Source organism: Alnus glutinosa, chromosome 11, assembly GCF_958979055.1.
Source record: "Alnus glutinosa chromosome 11, dhAlnGlut1.1, whole genome shotgun sequence".
Classification (NCBI taxonomy): Eukaryota; Viridiplantae; Streptophyta; class Magnoliopsida; order Fagales; family Betulaceae; genus Alnus; species Alnus glutinosa.
Window position 1 is genome coordinate 1,631,547 of NC_084896.1, and position 19,780 is coordinate 1,651,326.

The 19,780-nt window shown below is 32.3% G+C and overlaps 1 protein-coding gene across 2 annotated transcripts; it reads right to left on the minus strand.

Annotated features, from left to right (window-relative positions):
* Positions 1 to 7: 7 nt before the first annotated feature.
* Positions 8 to 7,765, minus strand: LOC133882160 (BEL1-like homeodomain protein 6). Of its 2 annotated transcripts, none has more exons than XM_062321272.1 (5): positions 7,012 to 7,765; positions 5,118 to 6,077; positions 1,926 to 2,305; positions 1,759 to 1,819; positions 8 to 960 (listed from the first exon to the last, which is right to left on the minus strand). In XM_062321272.1, the coding sequence occupies exons 2-5, from the start codon at positions 6,012 to 6,014 to the stop codon at positions 262 to 264; spliced, it is 2,037 nt and encodes a 678-aa protein (XP_062177256.1). In that variant the 5' UTR covers positions 6,015 to 6,077; positions 7,012 to 7,765; the 3' UTR covers positions 8 to 261. The 2 variants fall into 2 exon arrangements, with proteins under 2 accessions (XP_062177256.1, XP_062177257.1); XM_062321273.1 differs by lacking the exon at positions 7,012 to 7,765 and adding an exon at positions 6,791 to 6,897.
* Positions 7,766 to 19,780: the final 12,015 nt, after the last annotated feature.

Consider the following 19,780-nt stretch of genomic DNA (forward strand, 5'->3'; position numbering starts at 1 on the left):
GTAGGCATTAGCTGTAAAATTTTCCTTCCACATATCAAACAAAAAATATGTATCTTTACAAATATGCTAATCTTCCAACCAATTCCTTGATATATTACAACTGTGTTTTATATGTTTCCATAGGACTGCAGTCTTTCTGTTACTATTTGCAAGCAAAACCAATACTCCCGAAGGAACACAGTTCATAGCCTGGTAATCACTGTTCCTCTTGCAAGTAATAACAGTTCAAAAATCAACCATGTGGATCAGCAATCAGCATCTTCACACCACAAAATCATGCAGTAGATGGGAAGAACTGAACCTGTGTTGCTGGTTACCAGAATTCATACATTCAAAATCTGCAGTCTCAGCCCCTACAGATGATGGTGCAGCATTGTAAAGTTGGTCCCCTCTCATGTTAATGAAACTTTGATGGGTCCCCCCAGACATGGGTAGGCTACCACCCTCACAGTGCTGTAACCCCAATGTAAGAGATACTCCACTCCCGCCACCGAACCTCCCCAACTCGGACATGTGATATGCAGCAGCAGCTGCCATGAACCTTTCACTGGCCCCATCAGACTGAATCATTGCATCAGGGAAGAGACTACAGTCATCCACACTAGGCCTTTGTTCCTCCCTTCGTTTCACTAACCCGTATTCATTTTCAGCTTCTCTACGAGTCCCATTTTGGAAACTGAGTACTCCAGTGGATCCAGCCATTTCTACATCAGGAACACAATCAGGTTTTGTGTCCATGAGTTGACCAGTGCTGCATCTCTCAGCGGCTGTTGAGCTTGCAGTTTGTTGCAAATCTCCCCCTCTATCCTCGGAGGACTTATTATCTCCTTTTGTTGCCTTGGCTGCATTTTCAGATGAAGAATTAGAGTCTATCTCAGCATCTCCAGTCTCTTCTTTGTACATCTCCTCAACCATGGGCTTCCAAAGACGCACTCGTGCATTTATAAACCAGTTTGATACCTGAGCCAGCTCAAAGATGTCATCAAATTAAGAAAGATGAAACACAGAGAAATAATGCATAGTCATTTAACGCAAGATACATTTTCACCGACAATAAAGACCTAGACCAAAAAAAAAAAAAGCCAAGGAGTAAATGATAATTCTTCTTTAACTTTTGCATCCTTAATAGTACTGGGATAAGTTCAAATCATTAACATCTTCCCTGCACAAATAGCTACGTATTGAAATTGAAAGAAAAAAAAACGCATAATACTCAATCTCTTTGGGTGAATTGATATAACCACATCCAAGAAAATTAATGTATCTAGGGCCCATAATTAACAACATTATATTATATATAATAATATAGTATATCATTTGTGTCTCTGTTACAACACGGCAAAACTAAATGGTTCAAATGAAATCCAACTTTTCTACAGACAACCAATGCTTTGGTGTGTCTTTTCTGCGGACAGCAAATGCTTTGGTTACTGCTCAAAGCAGAACAAAAGCAAATGCTATTTTTCTTCTCAAACAAAGCTCGATCCTGAATCAAGTTTACTCTTCCACCTTTTTCTGCATTATTCCTAATGTCCTTATCCACCCTACCAATGACTTCTCAACTTTCTCCACCATATTCTCATAAGTCTCTGTCAATTTATTTTTTTTTAAATCATTTAAGAGGCTACATTTTCCAAAAGGAGTAAATATGAAAACTCTAAAAGATTGAAGGAGTCCTAATTTGCCTTACTTAAGAACACAAAGCACCTCAAATTCTACCCCACAAATTTCTAGAGAACAAAATTAGATGGTTTTTACCTGACTTCTAGTCAATCCTGTCTGCCTTGCTAGCATGATCTTATCAGAATCCTTTGGATAGCTGGCAAAAAAAAGATTTAAGAAATTATTTTGAATACGGCACTAAGATATCTTGCAAGTAATTTTGAAATAGGGGGTGGGGAGAAGTGCAATGTCAGAGGGTTTACGGATGAAGGAAATGCTCAAACAGCCAAGCACGGAGAATTGAAACCGAGCTTTCAGGCAGCCCCCTCTGTGGCCTCCAGGCATGTTGCTGCATCATACCAAGCTGCTGAAGAGCCCTCTGTTGCCTGAGCTGCTGGTCTACATAGCGGAGGCGAGTTATTCCAACTCCCTTGCCGATTCCTGAAGTATCTTGCTCCCCAAGGCTTTTACGGGTTGCTCGAATCTGGCCAGTGATTGCATCATGCAAACACCGAAAGTGGCGGGAGATAGTCTGGAGGGCAAGTACTGTATATGGTTTAGCTGCCCCACAGCCCGCAATCACATCAAATGATGACACCACAATGTGCATCTGATGAGAATACTGTTTGTACCTTCTATCAACCTGTGCAATAAAGTGATCACCATTAGACTTTGTGGAGAAAAGATTTTCTCAACTCCTGAAAATATTGTGGAGATAAGGATAAAGACATTGGAATGAATATTAGGTTTGTTGTCTAAAATGTGAGCTAGTAGCATGGGAATGAATTGTATCCTATGCATTAGAAAGCAAACATAGTTGACACAAAGGTATTTTATTATACAAGAGAGACATTACAAAAACACAGAGAGCAGCCAAATAAATTTAGATGAACTCCTCATGGTTTAATCAAGTATATCTATCTCACAGAGACAAAGATACAAAGGAAAAGAGAGTCAAATAGCACAATATCTACCAGAAATAGCTTGAAAAGAACCATGCAGCACATAAGTTTCATGTATCCAATGCAACATTTTTTAAGAGTACCATTTGTCACAGGAAGTTTATGTGGGAGGCTAAAGTAGCTTGGTACAGTTCAACATAAAAATGTTTCAGTACTGCCACCAATTATGGCCCTCCAGAATACTAATTAAGAGTATGCAATTAAATGCAGTCTATAGAACAGTAAAACAACCTAAGATTCTAAGAATAGCAAAACAGCAATCTAAGCTTTTTTACTGAATACACTTGGAATGAGAAATAATCACTTAGTTTCATCAGCAACAGCTAAAAGAAACAACTCCATGAACTTGCAAAAGATCAAGGGAACTGAAACACGGTCAGGAAAGAAAGAGCCAATGAACTCCAAGAAAACATGGTATTACAAATAAAGCCAGCTCCATCTCTCCCTTTTAGAGAGCTTATTAAAGAACTATGAACAAAATATTACATAATTAGGCTTCTCTTGTTGTAAATAGCCTCCCAATTGACAGTCAATGACATAGGGAATACATCATCTTAAAATCATTATTAATAATCTTGGGGAAACTCAAGGAATATAGCTTCAATTAGAGGTGTTTCCTTTCTCACCAGCATCAGCAGTCAACAACAATTTCAACTGGCAATTGTATACCATATGCTTGTTTGTACATGATAGCAAAAACAAAGAGTGGGAGTTGGAAAAAAGGAGAAACTCTGAGACACTCCCCCACCCCCAATATATCAACTGGGTAAATGAGGAAAGCCAATCATTAACATAGTTGCATTAATGTCAGTGTTTAAGCCAACATTACTACATGCATCCTTGTTCTTTACATAAAAATAAAGCACATTCATCAAGAATACCTTATTCTTGGTGAAACTGATGATGAAAATTATCAACTCAAATACTTGATTAAAAAAAAAGGAGTAATTCGTATTAGATGCATAAATAAATTCCAAGCAGCACTAGCTAATTTCCTATATTGCCATATTCTCACATTATAGTCAATTAAGATAAGCATGGAACTGCCAACAACCTAAATAGTGTGATAAATGCCACGTATGAACATGTTACGTGCTTTTTCTTACCCTTTTGCTGAATTCAGTAAACATGTATGTACACACTTCCATGGATAATAAAAATAGCAAAATAAGATATATGATCAAATGCGAGGCTCCAGGTGGTCCCATAAAATGCTTTGTTGGGAATTAAAGTACCTAACAATTTACAAAGCTGCAGTTGGGGTTGTGTAAAGTTGATAAGAGCAAATAAATCGTAAATTAACTACCACTATTAACAGGGAGTAGAACATTGCTCCCATATGGAAATAATTTTCATATAATTCTAGAAATTTCACATGTTAGTAGTTTGCATTCTACAAAGAAATCAAGTAATAACAACAATACTTTTACATAAAAGAAGAGCTAGACCATTTTATCTACTCACTGGTTCCTACAAGTAGGCTGACTAGACAATTTTATTTTTCAACCTTAGAAAGTTTAGAAAATCCGATAAGAACACCACTTTTAAGCATCCAAAATTAGATGACAAGGTAGGATACTGTTATCCATGAAATACCAACACATCTCCTTGACTCATTTGAGACGAATACACCTTTTGTGACTGTTAAATCACCAGTTGTCTCAAAAACTTAACTCGATAAGAAATAGTGAATTTAATAATTTAATTAATAATCTAACAATACCCCTCAAGTGTGGACTCAAACTCTCTCTAAACAAATGAGACCCAATAGATAGAATATTTAATTGAAATGGAGGTTAAATTGTAGAGTCAAAGTTTGAACTTAAGACCTCTGTTATGATACCATGTTAAATCATTAGTTGTCCCAAAAACTTAAGTTAATAGAAAATAATGAATTTAACCATTTAATTAATATTCTAACAACGACGAATATACCTTTTGTGACAAAAATGGTTGAATACCAAAACAAGACGCCAAAAACTTGTATGCTACTCAATGAGATATAAATCTACCTTTTAGCGGAATTAGCATGTGATACTAAGATGAGATCCTCCAGTTAGAAAATTCTCAATTGTTTTCCTCGCTCTTTAATGCCTATCATTCTTTGGAGATCCTCAATTTGGGAAAAATGCGATCACAAACATACTAAACTTTCAACATGAACATACTTCATGGTACCATCTGCCTCTATCATTTGTTACATATATGCTGCCTTTCTCTTATAAAGGCTATGCAGTGAGGAAAATTAGTCTCGAGGTTTCACACACATGCATGCATGCATGCACACAATTTTTACTCACAAAAAGTATATAGAAGAGGTTAACACACGGATCAAATAGAGTAAAAATTCATCAGAGAATCAGGTGCACTAAATTTGCAACAAGTTTTTGAATCCTATAAATTAGTCCACTTCATGTGTCAAATGACTACATAAGTCAGATCATATACTTTTATCTCAAAAAGATACCTGGAAAACTAATTTATTGGTCTTACCTCATCCAACATGGACAATAGCTTGGTCAACTTGTTCTGCAGATCTTGTCTTTCAGCATGAGAAAGTTCACATGTGGAGTTACTGGCCGATTCTTGAGGGTGTGAAGACCCTCCAGTTTCATTCTTTGATCCTCCGTCGCCCTCCTTGGGACTCTTTATCTGATGCTCATGCGTGCCTTTTTTTGCAGTATCAGGATGCTTTAGAGCTTTGTGGACATTAACCACTTCATCAAGCAGTAGTTGTGCTGCCTTGAGATATTTGGAATTGGGAATGTTTCTCACAACACTCGACATCCCATAAGGAGATAAATCCCCTTTTAAATCCTGATTGCCTCCAGGAAAACTAGGTGGCAAGTATTCAGCGTTTCTCATCTGTTCATCTCTAGAAGAGCCATTCCTATCACCACTATCATCTGAAATTGGACTCAAGAAGGAAGCAAATCCTCGATTAGGATCCCGATATGGGATCGATGGCATTTGGATTCCTGATGGGATTTGTGTACTGAGGCTGAGGGATAATCCCTGACCCTGCAAATTTTGTCCACTCTGAAGAAAGCTGGCAGAGCCACCCATTGGGTTTGTAACCAGCATCTCATTTCTACCCTCCCTCCATGCACTGAAATCATGCTCCACAATGCGTGACCCACCAAGATTTGACAAGATTTCATGTTGCTGTGGGGGAGAATTTGAAGCACCCAACGATGGGATTTCCATGCAGTTGTTTTGCTGCTGAGAATTCCCGGCCAAAGCATCCGAGTATGACCCAGAGTTCATATACATCATCATATTACCAGAAAGAACTGGTGCTTCTGCGTACGAACTAGGCAAATGTTCCCTTAAATAGAGCATTGGCGCAGCATCTCTTTGATTATTTGAATTACTGTAAAAAGTTGCCATTTTTTCCAAATCTCAATAATTTCCACCTGGGTATTTGATTTCGATTACAAAGACACCCGGGAACTGAAAAAAACCAATCAAGACAGCTTCCTGTTATTAACAATTCTTATTCTATCTATATATAAACAATGACTGTAGGAAGTTTGAATTTAATTAATTAGCAATCAAATTTTAGTCTTACAGATATGTCTGAAATTGTTTTTCACTAATCACATCTCATGCAATCAATATATAAGAGAAACAATTCACAAGAACAATATACCACAAGCAGATATATTAATACACTGTTATCCATTATCAAACAGAAGTTATTACTGCATAAAAAAAAAAGTTCGTAGTCACAACACTCAACAGTCAACAGTAGGTAAAATCCTTATGAAAGAACCAATTATCAAAAGAGCAATCTTTGTTTTCATGGGCATATCAAATTCATATATATGAATTTATTGGGTTCTTTCGAAAGAAAACTTCAATACAAGCATCAAAAGTGAGCAATCTTACGAAACGATTGAAGGAAGCGTTTACAAAAAAATCTGTGAAAGTGCATTAAATACTCCATAAATCACTTTTGTCCACCAAGTAAGCAAATATAAGCGTAACCCTATTACATAACGAGCAATAATGACCCAAAAAAATCAGAAATAACAAGGGGAAAAAAATAAACTTCAAAAGAGAGAACCATGGATACGTATGGAACAAAAACAAAAACAAAATTTACAGAACCCCACAAGCAAAAAAAGGGAGGAAGGAAGCAAGCAAAAAGAAAGACGAATAACCTTTTAGATGTCAGTAAATGCTGAAAAATTAAAAAACAGAAAGAACTCTTCATTTTCTTATCATCGCCATCATCATCTTATCCATCAGTAGAAAGAGAGAGAGAGAGAGAGAGAGAGAGAGAGAGAATCACAGATATTTATAGTTCAGGAGCTAAGACAATGAAAAAAGAAAAAAGAAATGAGAAAAGTCATAGAAATGAGAATAAATAAATAAAAAATACCTGGAAATCCGTAGCAGTTGTGGGTATTGTGGGGAACAGCAAAGCTTGGAGACAACAACCGATCCGCAGGAACACAATCCTCCCAAAACTAAACACTTTCCGATCCCGAGACTCCCCCAAATACAACACCACAAAGCCTCAGTTTTCATCGAAAATTTTATTCATCAATATACAACATCACTCATAGTAATAATAAAGAAAAGAAGACGCAGAGAAGAAAAACCAACTGTTTTTTGGAAAATTCAAAAAAAACAAAAAAAAAAAAAGAGGTAATAATTCGAAGAGCTATGAATTTTCACTTTTGATCTTTTTTTCTAATCATATATTCTCCATCTATGATTCCCATCAATCCCCACGTGAGAATCACACATAAACACCCCCCCCTCTCTCTCTGTCTAAAAGTTTCTGTGAGAAACTCCAAAGAATGATATCTTTCTCTTTCTATCTCTATCTCTATCTCTGTCTCGTTTCGTAAAATAGAATTTTCGCTTTTTGAGCTTTCCTTTCTATTTCTTTTTTCTTTTGGGTTTTGCTTCTTCTTCTTCTTCTTCTTCTTGATCTTCTTGAGCTTGTTCTTGGCTGGTGAAAGAAGCGTTTGGTTAAGAAGCTCAATCTCTAACTACCAGTTGGTAGAACTAAACCCTCCCTTAAACCCATACACCATCTCTCTCTCTCTCAACCTCAGGGCTGTCTCTCTCATCCCTGAGCATGGAAGGTCTGGCTTTGCTGCAATATCCACCATACACAGCAATACAGCATATTCTAATCTTTTCCTTTGTTTTCTTGTCTTCTTCTTTTTTTATTATTATTATTTATTTTGAAGCTTCTATTCAATTTAATTATTTATTTACTATTTGTTTGTTTCTTTGTTTCACTTATTTGATTGCTTTTATATTCTTCTCTTCTCTTTTTTGTCTTTTTGTTTTTTGTGCTCTTTTCAAATTTTTAAACGTGGGAGGCGCACCAGTAGGTACAGGTGCCCATATTACTGCTGTTATTCCAACTAATACTGTGATCTTGCACTGGGGGTCCTCTCATTTCATGTATTTATGTTTCTTTCCCTATAGTTTCTGTAATCATGGATTACTATACTAGTATTACACTAATAGTCAATATCATCCTTTACAACTTGTAGAGGGTCATATATATATATATATATATATATATATATATTCTCTATAAAGGGGATTGATTCTTTCTGATGAATTGGGATTCCTGCAATTAGGTGTTCAAGGTAGTCACAAATAAAGGATTCTAGGGCCTATTTATTCCGAGTAGCTTAGAGTGCGAGGTCTATTAGTCGGGAACAAGAACATCTCGTTACCTTCCTTTTTGTGACTGTCTGAATTATTAAACACCCCAATTGTAAGAATATATATCTTTCAAAATTCTTAGCAATCCATGTTTACAGAATAAAGGACAATAATTATAGAGATTAGTGAAATTCAACGATAGGCTTTGTTTGATTAAAAAAAAATTATTCTCCCTTTTGTTTTCTATTTTTAAAACAAAAATATTAACGAACACTCAAAAACACATAGTACTCTAAACTATATTTTTATTTGTCACATCATAACACTTTTTAAAATAAAAAAACACTCTTAAAAAAGTATTTAGAAACCATGAATGTGTAGATAATTATTTTTTTAAGTCATAGAAAATATTTAAAAGAATTTCAAAGCCAAATTGATGCTTTGTAATTAAATTTATAAGAAAATAGATAGATCTAAGGTGCATAGCTTTGTCTTATTTGCTAGAGAATTTATGAACAATATGCCCACTTTTGAAATGTGAGTATCATATGCTTGAAGTAGAAAAGGTAAGATCATATTGCAAATTTTTCTTCATAGTGATAGTGATGAGGATATTCTATGATAGCAAACACAACCTATGGAAATAGCCTAACCCACTAATTGGCACTACACATCTTTAGATATTCTTTCCCCCTTGCTTTCTTTTGTCTTTTAGATTGTTAGAATGAAAAAAGCATCTTGGGTAGGGGTTATATTTCGAATCATCTAGAGGCACAAACTTTTGAAAAGTAGTGGCAATATTATTCATCCAATCTTGTTAGAGTATTTATTAAAGGATTAAGAGTTTGTTTGTAATTTGTGATTTTGCAGGTCAAAAGTGTGATTTTTGTTTCGGTCTTGGTGGCTTTGCGATTTTACAGATTAAAAGTGAGATTTTAAACGAAACGCAAAAAGTATATTGTTTGGAAGTGTATTTTTAAAAAATTACAATTTGAAAAAGAAAAAAAATATATATATTTTTAAATCGCAAGTAAGGAGTGCGTTTTTTAAAATACATAATTTTAAATACTAAACTGCATTTTTTAAGGTAAAATAGCGATCTAAAAATAATATTGTTCCCACAAACTTTTTATTTTTTTATTCGAAAAGTAGCACCATGCCACATATAGTTCAAATGTGATAATAATGGAACCACTTTGAACTTAGCTTTTGTAGGTTATAACCATGTGAGATGAGAGGAGATTATGGCAAGAAACTACATTTTTATCTTGTCGTTATTCTATCATGTCAACGTAATAATGTTAATCAATTTTTGTTAAAAAAATTAATTAATTAAAGACTGATTGATACTGTCATGCCAACAAAGTGTGATAATAATAATAAAACAAAAATATAGTCTCTAGAATTACCCATTAAAAAAAGTTTACATTTAAAAAAAAAAAAAAAAAAAAAGAAGGAAGGAAACAACAAGAAAGGAGTAGCCTGTAACATTTATACTTTGCAAGCATGGTGCATGACTGCATCCCAATAAGAAAAGCATGCTGCGTGCTACTATAAATACGTACCCAAAAAAAAAAAAAACACTATTTTTTGGTATGAATTATATATGTTGGTTCAATAGTCTGTTTTCATCCAAAGGTGGAAAAGATTATGAATAAGAAAAGGTTCAATTTGGGTATAAAGTTGATGCTTACTTGATGTGGGTTCGTTAGTTAATTGAAAAGCTCAATACAGTTATAATTTAAAATTTTGACGTAACGGCTAAAACGACGATGTTAATGGTCGGAGAGAACTACATTTATAACTCTTGAACTTTTATTTATTTTGAAATAAGGTATTTAAAAAGACTAAACTAAACTAAACTAAACTTTAAAACATCTCAATTTAGTGTATTCATTTTTAAAAAAGTTTCAATATCAGTCTTCTGTTAGAATTTTCTGTTAAATTCTATCAAAATTTTCAAAATACCTCTGTGTTTATTTTTTTTTAAAAAAATAATTTTAAAAATTTTAAAAAAGATTCAAGCATGAGTATTTTTGCAAATTTCGTTAAATTCTAACCAACACCTAAATCATGGCAATTTTTTTTTCTTTTTTTCCTAAAAAAAAATGGATATTTTGTTAATTTTGACAGGATTTAACGGAAAATTCTAACGGAGGGCTGAGATTGAAACTTTCTGAAAAATAAATATCTTAAATTGAGACGTTTTAAAATTTAGGTACCTTCTTTCAAAATGGTTGAAAGTTCATGAATTATAAATAAAATTCTCCCTAATATTTATTACAACTCTAAATGAGGGTTAAATCATCATCTACCCTTTCCCCTTAATCCCCTTCCCTTTCACTGTATTACTCATAAAATTAAAAAAATAAAAAAAAAATAAAAATGTGAGAGCTAATTATTTAATTAAAATGGGTAAACTGTAAAATTAGGATTTAAATTAATAACCTCCATTATATGTTGCGTTAAATTACTACTTATTTTAAATATTTATATTGATATAAAATAATAAATTTAATTATTTAATCAATATATTAACATTAATAAAAACTTCCAAATAAGAAGTGTTGTGCAATACGGACAGTAGCCCATAGGCATGTTTGTTAAAATTTTCATTATTTTGTCGTTAAAAAACTTGTTTTGTCTGTTTCAAAAAAAAAAAAAATAAAATAAAATTAACAAACAATCTATTTTTAAAATTAATTTCACATTTATGTCACTTTAAAACACTTGTTCAAACTAAAAAAAAAAAAAAAAAAAAAAAAAAACCATCACAACACATTTACACATAGATGCATATTTTTTTAGATGAAATAGTCCAAAGAATGTTCAATTTTTCTATACTCCTAGCTAGGGATGAAAATGTGGGTGGCTATTCCGTCCGCATTTGCTGTCCACACCTAACCGCTATCCGCAAATGCGGATGCGGATAGGTTTTAAAATAACCGCATCCGTATTTCTTTTATATATAATATATATTATACATATTTAATTAAATTCACTAAAATGAGATTTTTGAATTTGGTAAGTTTATGACGATTATGTTATATTAGGTTTTTTTTTCCTATTATCTAAAAGCCATACTTCACTATATTTACTTTTTTTCTTTTCTTTGGGCAATCCAAATCCCAGTTGCTCTATAATTAATAAGATTAAATTGTGTAACAAATGAAAATCTTAATTTATTTAAGCTTACATATTTTAATAATTATGTTATTTAAGCTAGCATATAGATTTAGATAGTAATCCAAAACGTCAATTATCTCATCGGTTGATAGCAGATAATAACCGTATTTAATAATCGCACGGATGCGAATATTAATTGCATAATGTGAATGCAGATACGAAAAGCTTAAATTAATAACCAAATTATGCATGTACAAATTTTATTAATTTCTGCATTTGCATTTTTATCCATACAGCTCAGCTATCCTATAGAGTAGAGAATCAACAAGTCGTTTTCTGATGATGGTATAAAGTTGCAAAACAGACTCATCCTGTGGCATATGGACCCCAAAAAGTGATGTGGGAGTCATTATGGACGATGATGATGGGTACCATGATTCATTCAGCAAACCACTAAAAGACATAGGAAAAAATAAATAAACGGTGGTAAAATATATATATATATATATATATATATATATATATATATATGAGGAAAAAAAATATTGGTGTTGTGGGTAAATATATGAATTAAAAACCATATATATATATATATATATAAAACATAAAAACGATTTTCACCTTTATGTCAAATAAAAGTACTTTTTTAAAGCCAAAAAATAAAAAATAATAATTAAAAAAAAAAAAAAACTTCAAAAACACATTAACAATCAATGACTAGTGATTAAGAGAGAGTACGGCTATTTCTCAAAGCCATGCATATCATGTTGAAAAAAAATATGAATATGAATAGGAAAAGGAAAAAAAAAATAAAAATATATATATATATATATGAGTAATGATTCACTACCACCTAAATATACAACTTTTCACCACCTTGCCTATGTGGCAAGGTGGTCCCCCACCTTAATTTATTTTTAAAAAATAAAAAAAAACTCAAAAAGTAGTGGGGGACCACCTTGCCACATAGACAAGGTGGTAAAAAGTTGTATATTTAGGTGGTAGTGAATCATTACTATATATATATATATATATATATATATATATGAAGGCAAAAAATTTAAGGACTTCAAGACTCGATTATAATAACAATTTCTTTCTAGAGTGTTAATAGGATTTGACAAAACCGTTTCCATGATATAATGAAGCCCACAAGTTACACTAGAATTACACCTTCTAGAGTAACTGAGACACCCTTAGAATGTGAATAATGCACAAAGAGATTGTATGGAATATAATAAGATAATTATTCTGTTGTATCTTTGGAGATGACCATAAGGTCATATTTATAATGATTTTGGACTCGTCTCAACGGTCCAAATTGATTCAATCTAATGGTCATGAATCATAGCAGCCACATCCCACTTAGTAGTCACCTTAATAAGCATTTCAATATATCTCTTTGGACGACTATATTTCTTTATAACGTATTTTGTCTCCTTTCTAAGGTGATCATGGTTCACCTTGACAATTAGTCTATTGACTTATTAAGAGCTAAACTCATCATTTTAATTCTCCAAAACATCATTACACTAAAAGACGTATCTTTATAATTGGGGTTTTATAAGTGAAATTCGGCCAATGACTCCAAATAAAACATAAAAGTGGCCGAATAAGTGTTTTTATAATAATCACAATCAATTTACAGTAAATAACCACACACGATATCACTAAAATTAATCAAAGCATAAAATCAAGCAAACACAAGCATTTCAGTGATAAAGTGTAAACCTTTTGAATAACTATTCAAAAATAAAACCACTTCGTAGTTAACCAACACTATGAACAATTACCCACTATATAAGACTGAACTTACAATCAATTATACTTATAAAACATTTTGTTGTAAACCTAAATTGTACCCAACAAGTGGGCCATTTGTTTCCTATCTCAGTGGTGTTCCAAAAGTCTAGTCAATCTTCTTTTAAGCTTCCTCTGAAACTCAAAACTTAAGGGGCAGAAGATTTGATTTTTGTGTGGGTTAACAAAGTCTATGAGAGGGTTGAGAATAATAAGAACATGAAAGCTTTATCAAATAATACAAAATAATGGTCCCAGGTATAATGAAAATTGTGGCTTATGATGCTTATATATGCCATGAAAAAAAAAATACATAAGTTTAAGGAGCTAGTTGGTTTAAGAAAAATATTGTTAGAGGCATCAGTGTTCAAATGGGTTAGTAGAGAGTTTGAATGCGGGTTAGGGTTTTACTGTTTTTTCGCCTGCAGTGTTCGAACGTGATATGACCAATGTTGTGACGAAGTGTCTTGAATATAACTCAACTCCATTCGTGTTCAAACCCTTTACGATCATGCTTGTGACCGAATGTCTTTGTGTCTCTTATGAAACACCTCAATTCGATCATTTTGTGACTACCATTACGACCAAGGCTCCCGACGATAACTTGTTCCATACAGTAGTTTAACCTCGTTCGAATGCTGTGCGGTCGCCACTGCAACCGAGCATTTGGAAAACTTGAAATGCAACATCTTGAAGACATCTGTTCAAGCTTTCTGCGATTAGGACAATAATCGAAACTCTCATATCTCAATTCTTGACGTGCTTTGAAAATCGCATTCAATCGGCCATTGATCAAGATTACAATCGAGCTTCTCTATTAGTTCTAAATACTCGTCTCATTGAACACAAATTGAAGTCCCAACTCAACAAAACTTTCCTAAACACATGAATTTAAATGAGAGGAGCACAACCGAGCAATATGAATGATATAAAATGCAATAAATGCAAAAATGGAAATCATAATACAACCCAAATCAGACTTGAAAACCTCAATGAAGCAACCAATAAACACCGGATTTTTTCTGAGCTCTTTGTATGGGTTAGTGAAATCATGAAGGAGAGGAATGATTAATTTGGAGACAACAAAAAAACTCAATTGTTTTGAAAAAGAAAAAAGAAAAAAATTAAGCACCAAATTCAATAATCCCCCTTAATTATATATCAAATTTTGTCTCTCACGCCATGGAATACATCACATCACATTTGAAATTCGATGAAATTAAATCTCATGGAAAGACAAATTGTATTTCGAATGCAGTAAGGGTCCAAAGATTTAAAAATTTGATGGATTGAAATTGCACTCATAATCTATAACATTTAAATAATGCTTGTGTGACATGTTTGAGAAATGTTCAACAAGTACGCTTAAAACCTTAAAACAATCTTAAAAAATAAAAATAAAAAACCCTTAATATTACATCAAAATGTTTTTGTCTTCATATTTAAGGAAGATAAATATGAACATGTAACCTTTCTCAAAAGTTTCCAAGCATCTCAATCACAAAGTAAAGAATTTTAAAAAATAAAAATAAAAAATCACAAAGTAAGAAGAGCAGGAAGAATAGAGCCATTTTGGCAATAAAGACAAGATTGAGAGTCCCAAACAAGAAGTCACAAAAAGCTGTCGAGCAGCAGAGGGAACAGAGCCTTGAAGTTGTGACGTGGAGAGGGCCTCATGGCTCGAATACGGTATATGCTGGAGGGAAGGGACGTGAGGAATGGGGCAGCAGTACAGAGACTCGGCCTTGGGATTCGCGAAAAGTGAAAAATCTAACGTTTAATAAACGGAGGAATCTGATTGGTGGAGGGCCGTGACGACCCCGAGAATTGCTCTCACACGGTCGGTCCTATGTATGATTCCGAAAGTTGGGTTTAATTCGGTTTCGGTTTCGGTTCGCTTTTCTGACACAAAATCCTGACTCGGATCCAACTATGTAATCATTGTACTTCGGTTAAACCAACAATATTAGGTTCGACTTAGTACTGTTCAGTTCAGAACCAAAAAACAAAAAACAAAAATCTTATTTATTTTTATATGCATTTATTTAAGAATTATAATTGAACGCATGCCAAGTTCAGATCGAGTCATTAATATAAAATTAAATAAAAATCTTATTTATTTTTTGACTCTAATTCAATAATTTTGTATTAAATTTATGTCGGATTCACATACCGTGTATAAAATTATAAACCTTAATAAAATTTCTCATAATTAGTGAAAAGAAATTCATTTGATTAATTATATTAAATTGATATTTACTTTTTAGAGCACGCAATTCTTACGTACATTTTTTCTAAACCCATTTTTAAGAAAAAACTTTGTCCCATGTTTTTTGGTTTAATTGTTCTACTAATATTAGATAGTAAATTAGGCTTTTCAAAGCTTCATTATTATTTTATTCTTCAAGTTTAACTTAATTCGTTACTATTATTAAAAAAAATTTACAAAAAAGTTAGAAAATTGTAAGTGAAATTAAGGACCCATTATATAACCCTTCCTTTTTGCTGTATTTGCTCCAAGAAAAAAAAATAAAATAAAATTGCATCTTTCTTTTGATTCAGTAATTTTACACAGATTTAAGTGAAAATCTTTTTTTAAAAACTCTTCAAAAAGTAAAACTATTAGGAGAGTCGTCAATCAATTCTAAAAACATTTATAATAAAAGATTTATTTTACATATTGTTTTAGTTATAAAATATTTATAAACGTGAATCTCATTACCCTGACCAAGAACGCGGGATCTCTTTGGTACCTAATCAAGAGTATCAATTCTTGATTTTTGTTTTATTTATTTATTTATGTTGGGCCATAGGAGTGCCTAACTGGATTATTATCTTTCTATGAGCATTAAAATTAATAAAAAAAAACATGTTGGAGGCATGTTTGTTGAGTCTTGTACGCTAAAACCTGGATTAAAAATGAGATGGGGCCAATGGGCAACCCTCCCGCCAGCACCTGCATATATAAACCAAAATACAAGCAACCTACGTACACTGTTTTTCAATTACATATATCTGTTTTAATAACTCAACTAATTCATATATTAACAATAATAATTAAGTTAGACAGCCAACTGTAATGCAATCTATATACGGATTAGCCCGTTATCCATAATATATATAATATAATATTGGCCTGTAATTACTCACTTTACTGCTAGATTTTTGTGTCTTTCTAGGAAGATCTTAAGAATTATGAATTGAATATTCCCTCCTTTTTTTTCTTTTTCTTTTTATATATATATATATATATATATATATATGAGCAGATAAGTGTAATTTCTCCGTAAAATAAAAATAAAAATAATAAGTTAGGGATACCACCTTCCAATTGAGAGCCCTAGAGCAATCTTTGGGTGGGTGATAGGCCAATTGTATTAAGCAATGAGTTTTTTTTTATTTTTTTTGAAAGGTTTGAAAAGCAATAAATAAGGAAGAAATATGCAAATGAGTCATTTGCTAATTTGTTACTACCTACTAGTAGGTTGCTTGAGTTTAGGGATAAAGTGTGAGACATTTTATTTTTTAATTTTTAATATTAGATATCAAAAGGTTAATTTAAAAATTAATTTTTCTTTTAACGTTTTGAGATGCAAAAATTACTAATCAAATTTTCATGTTTAAGTTTTGTTGATATATTATTCTCAATAGATAATATGGATAATCCATTTTATATTTTTTTTGAAAGATAATGGATTATAATTAAGATTTAATTAATTGTATCATAAAATCAACTACTTAATGATGATAAGCGTTTGAAACCCGTAACAACTCAACGACCTTTGATAATAAGTATAAAATATCAAATAAATAAAGAATGACAGAACCAAGAAGCAAAAGATTATAAGTAATGAAATAAAATATGAGGAAAAAAAAATACAAAAAAATAAAAGTGGGTTATGCTTTATTATATTAGACATGCTATGTCACTTATTTTTTTTGTTTTAAACTCACATAACATGTCAAATGATCTCTTTCTCATTTTATTTTATATTTTTGCCGCCTTTTATTTTATTTATGTTTTGGACAAATTTAATATAATAAACCTTTTTTCGAACAACTTTTAATAAATTAAAGGCCTTAAACAAGATTTATTCATTTTTTTAAAAGAAAAAAGAAAAAGAAAAAGCATATATAATATATAATTTGTTAATGAAGATAGGATTTGGTTAGCCCGTTGACAAGTAGGCAGCACCTGTGGGTCACAATTAAAACCTAAAAGACACGTAATTGGTTATAATTATTAATTACATGATTAGTGGTTTATTTCCAGTAATCAACTTCGAGTAATCAAACGTGGGTCCAACTTAGCTTTAGAATCAAAACTATTTGTATTTATGGGGATCGGTTCCATGGCTTTGTGATGTCATCTATGACATGGGTGGGAGCCACGCTAAAATAATGCCACGTGGGTCCCATACCGGAAGCAAAAGTCTAGGCTTTTTGTCTTTGCTCTCCACTCTCTCTCCTCTTTTAACCTAATCTCACTCTTTGGCACTGCCTCCCTTTTTCTTTTCTTTTTCATTTTTTTTTTCACTATTTGTATAAAACACCCAGTTTTATATCATATAGATACTGGATAGAACTTTACAAGGGACTTTATAAAGTTTTAAATTTAATTTAATTAATCGTTTTGAAGTGGTAGTGTTGTAATTATCACTTTTTTAAGTCGTTATAAATGATATTACAACCGACTAGCAACGTCACGTGATACTAGAGCATCGAATAAGGTGATGTTGGCGACGACGTCAATAATTGAAGGAGTATATTGAGAATATGAATAGTACATATAGAGTGTGTAGATTATTAGGACACCCATCAGTGCTACTGGAGCATCACATAAGGTGATGTTAACGACGACTTCTGGAATTTAAATTGTGGATTGGGAATATAAATAGCCCACGTAAAGTGGGTAGATTATTAAGGCACTCACAATGCTAAAATTCGTATTAATTCCTTACAAAGAGTCTATTGGAATTACGTTGAGAAATTGAGTTTTTGTGTATAGAAAAGCCTGGAATCACTTTTTTTTAGAACAAAACTTCATTTTCAAGTTTTCCAAAACGCATTTTTGGGTTTTTTTTTTTTTTTTAGAGCAAAAAAAACCAAAGAAATAAAAAAAAAGAAGCTTTTTAAGTTTTTTACCAGACTAACCTGTTTTTGCTTAGCACAACTTAAGCTCTTTAATGCAATTTCAAATTGACTATAAATAATATTCAACTTTATAAGTAATTTTAAGAAGCACTTTCCTTTTAACTGTTGGTTAGATACCGAGAGGACCAAAGCACTTCCCTTTGTGGTAGTGGTGGAACTTGTGGTTTATAGGGTGAATGTGACTCAAGATCTTCTTGACCTGTCATGGCTACAAGGAGACCAATCAGACCAACATATAGTTCTTTTTGCTTCTATGATTTTAATGCAAAGGAGATGCTTGAATTTATACTTTATACTTGCCTAGGTCTACCAAATGGGTGATTGTGATTGTACATGACACTTGAAGAAGGTGTAAATTAATGTTACTTTTGCTGTGCCAAAGAATAAATGTCTAGAATTGTGTCATTGTTGGATATTTTTGTCCCAATTTTAGGATATTTTGTAATTGTGTTATTATCTTAGGTGTCTTACATAATTTCAGTATAGTTTTAATTATGTATATATAAGTTTTTGTGTATCATTTTATTGCAAGTCAGTTTTTAAGGGTGAATTATAACTGAAATTTATATTATTTGATATTAGAGTCAAGCACCATGTCGTGAGTTCAAGTCATGGAGAGGGCGAACTAAGAAATAAAGTGAATCGCAATAAATGTTAAATTAGAAAACGTGGTCGTATGTTATGATTTTAAGCATCTCACATGACTTAAATGCAAGATTAATCATTTGTATATAAGCATTTGAACACATTTTTCTTGCAAGTCGATTTTCAAAAATAAATTACTATTTTCAATATTCATCACGCATGAGATTTGTCATTGAAAAAAGGATAGCATTTCATTATTATTGTTCAGCACTCAACTGCAAGGTAAAATGGTGCCTCAAGGGGTAGTTCAATTGGCTGGGTATTATGTCTCATGAAATATAGGTTACTAGTTTAAATCCCCCCCTCTCTCTCTCTCGCGTGGACATGTAAAAAAAAAAAGGAGAGGGTAAAATGGTGCCCAACAAAGATGACTGTTTCATGATTAAAGCTCTTAAGCAGGACATGTTACAGTATGATTGATGTTAATGCAGTACATTAACGTATTTGGTCAACATTTTTAACGGTAATTATTTTTTTTTAGGAAGTATCTTTTTCTTTCTCATTGTATTCTATGGGCTTTAGATATTTTCTTTAAATTGTGCTCTAAGCATCCTGTAATTTATTCATGAACAACTTTTACTAAGAACAAGAAGGGTAACTAACATAGTTATTTAGGGAAGTGTTATTTTTATATGTCACTTACAAATTGATGTAACGTTCTCGATAGGTAGCTCAATTGATTAGAGACTACAGCTCATAAAGCGAAAGTTATTAGTTTGAATCTTCTCTTCTTCTTGTGTGGATATGTAAAATTTTTTAATAGTCTTGTTTTGAAATTCGCTTCATTTATT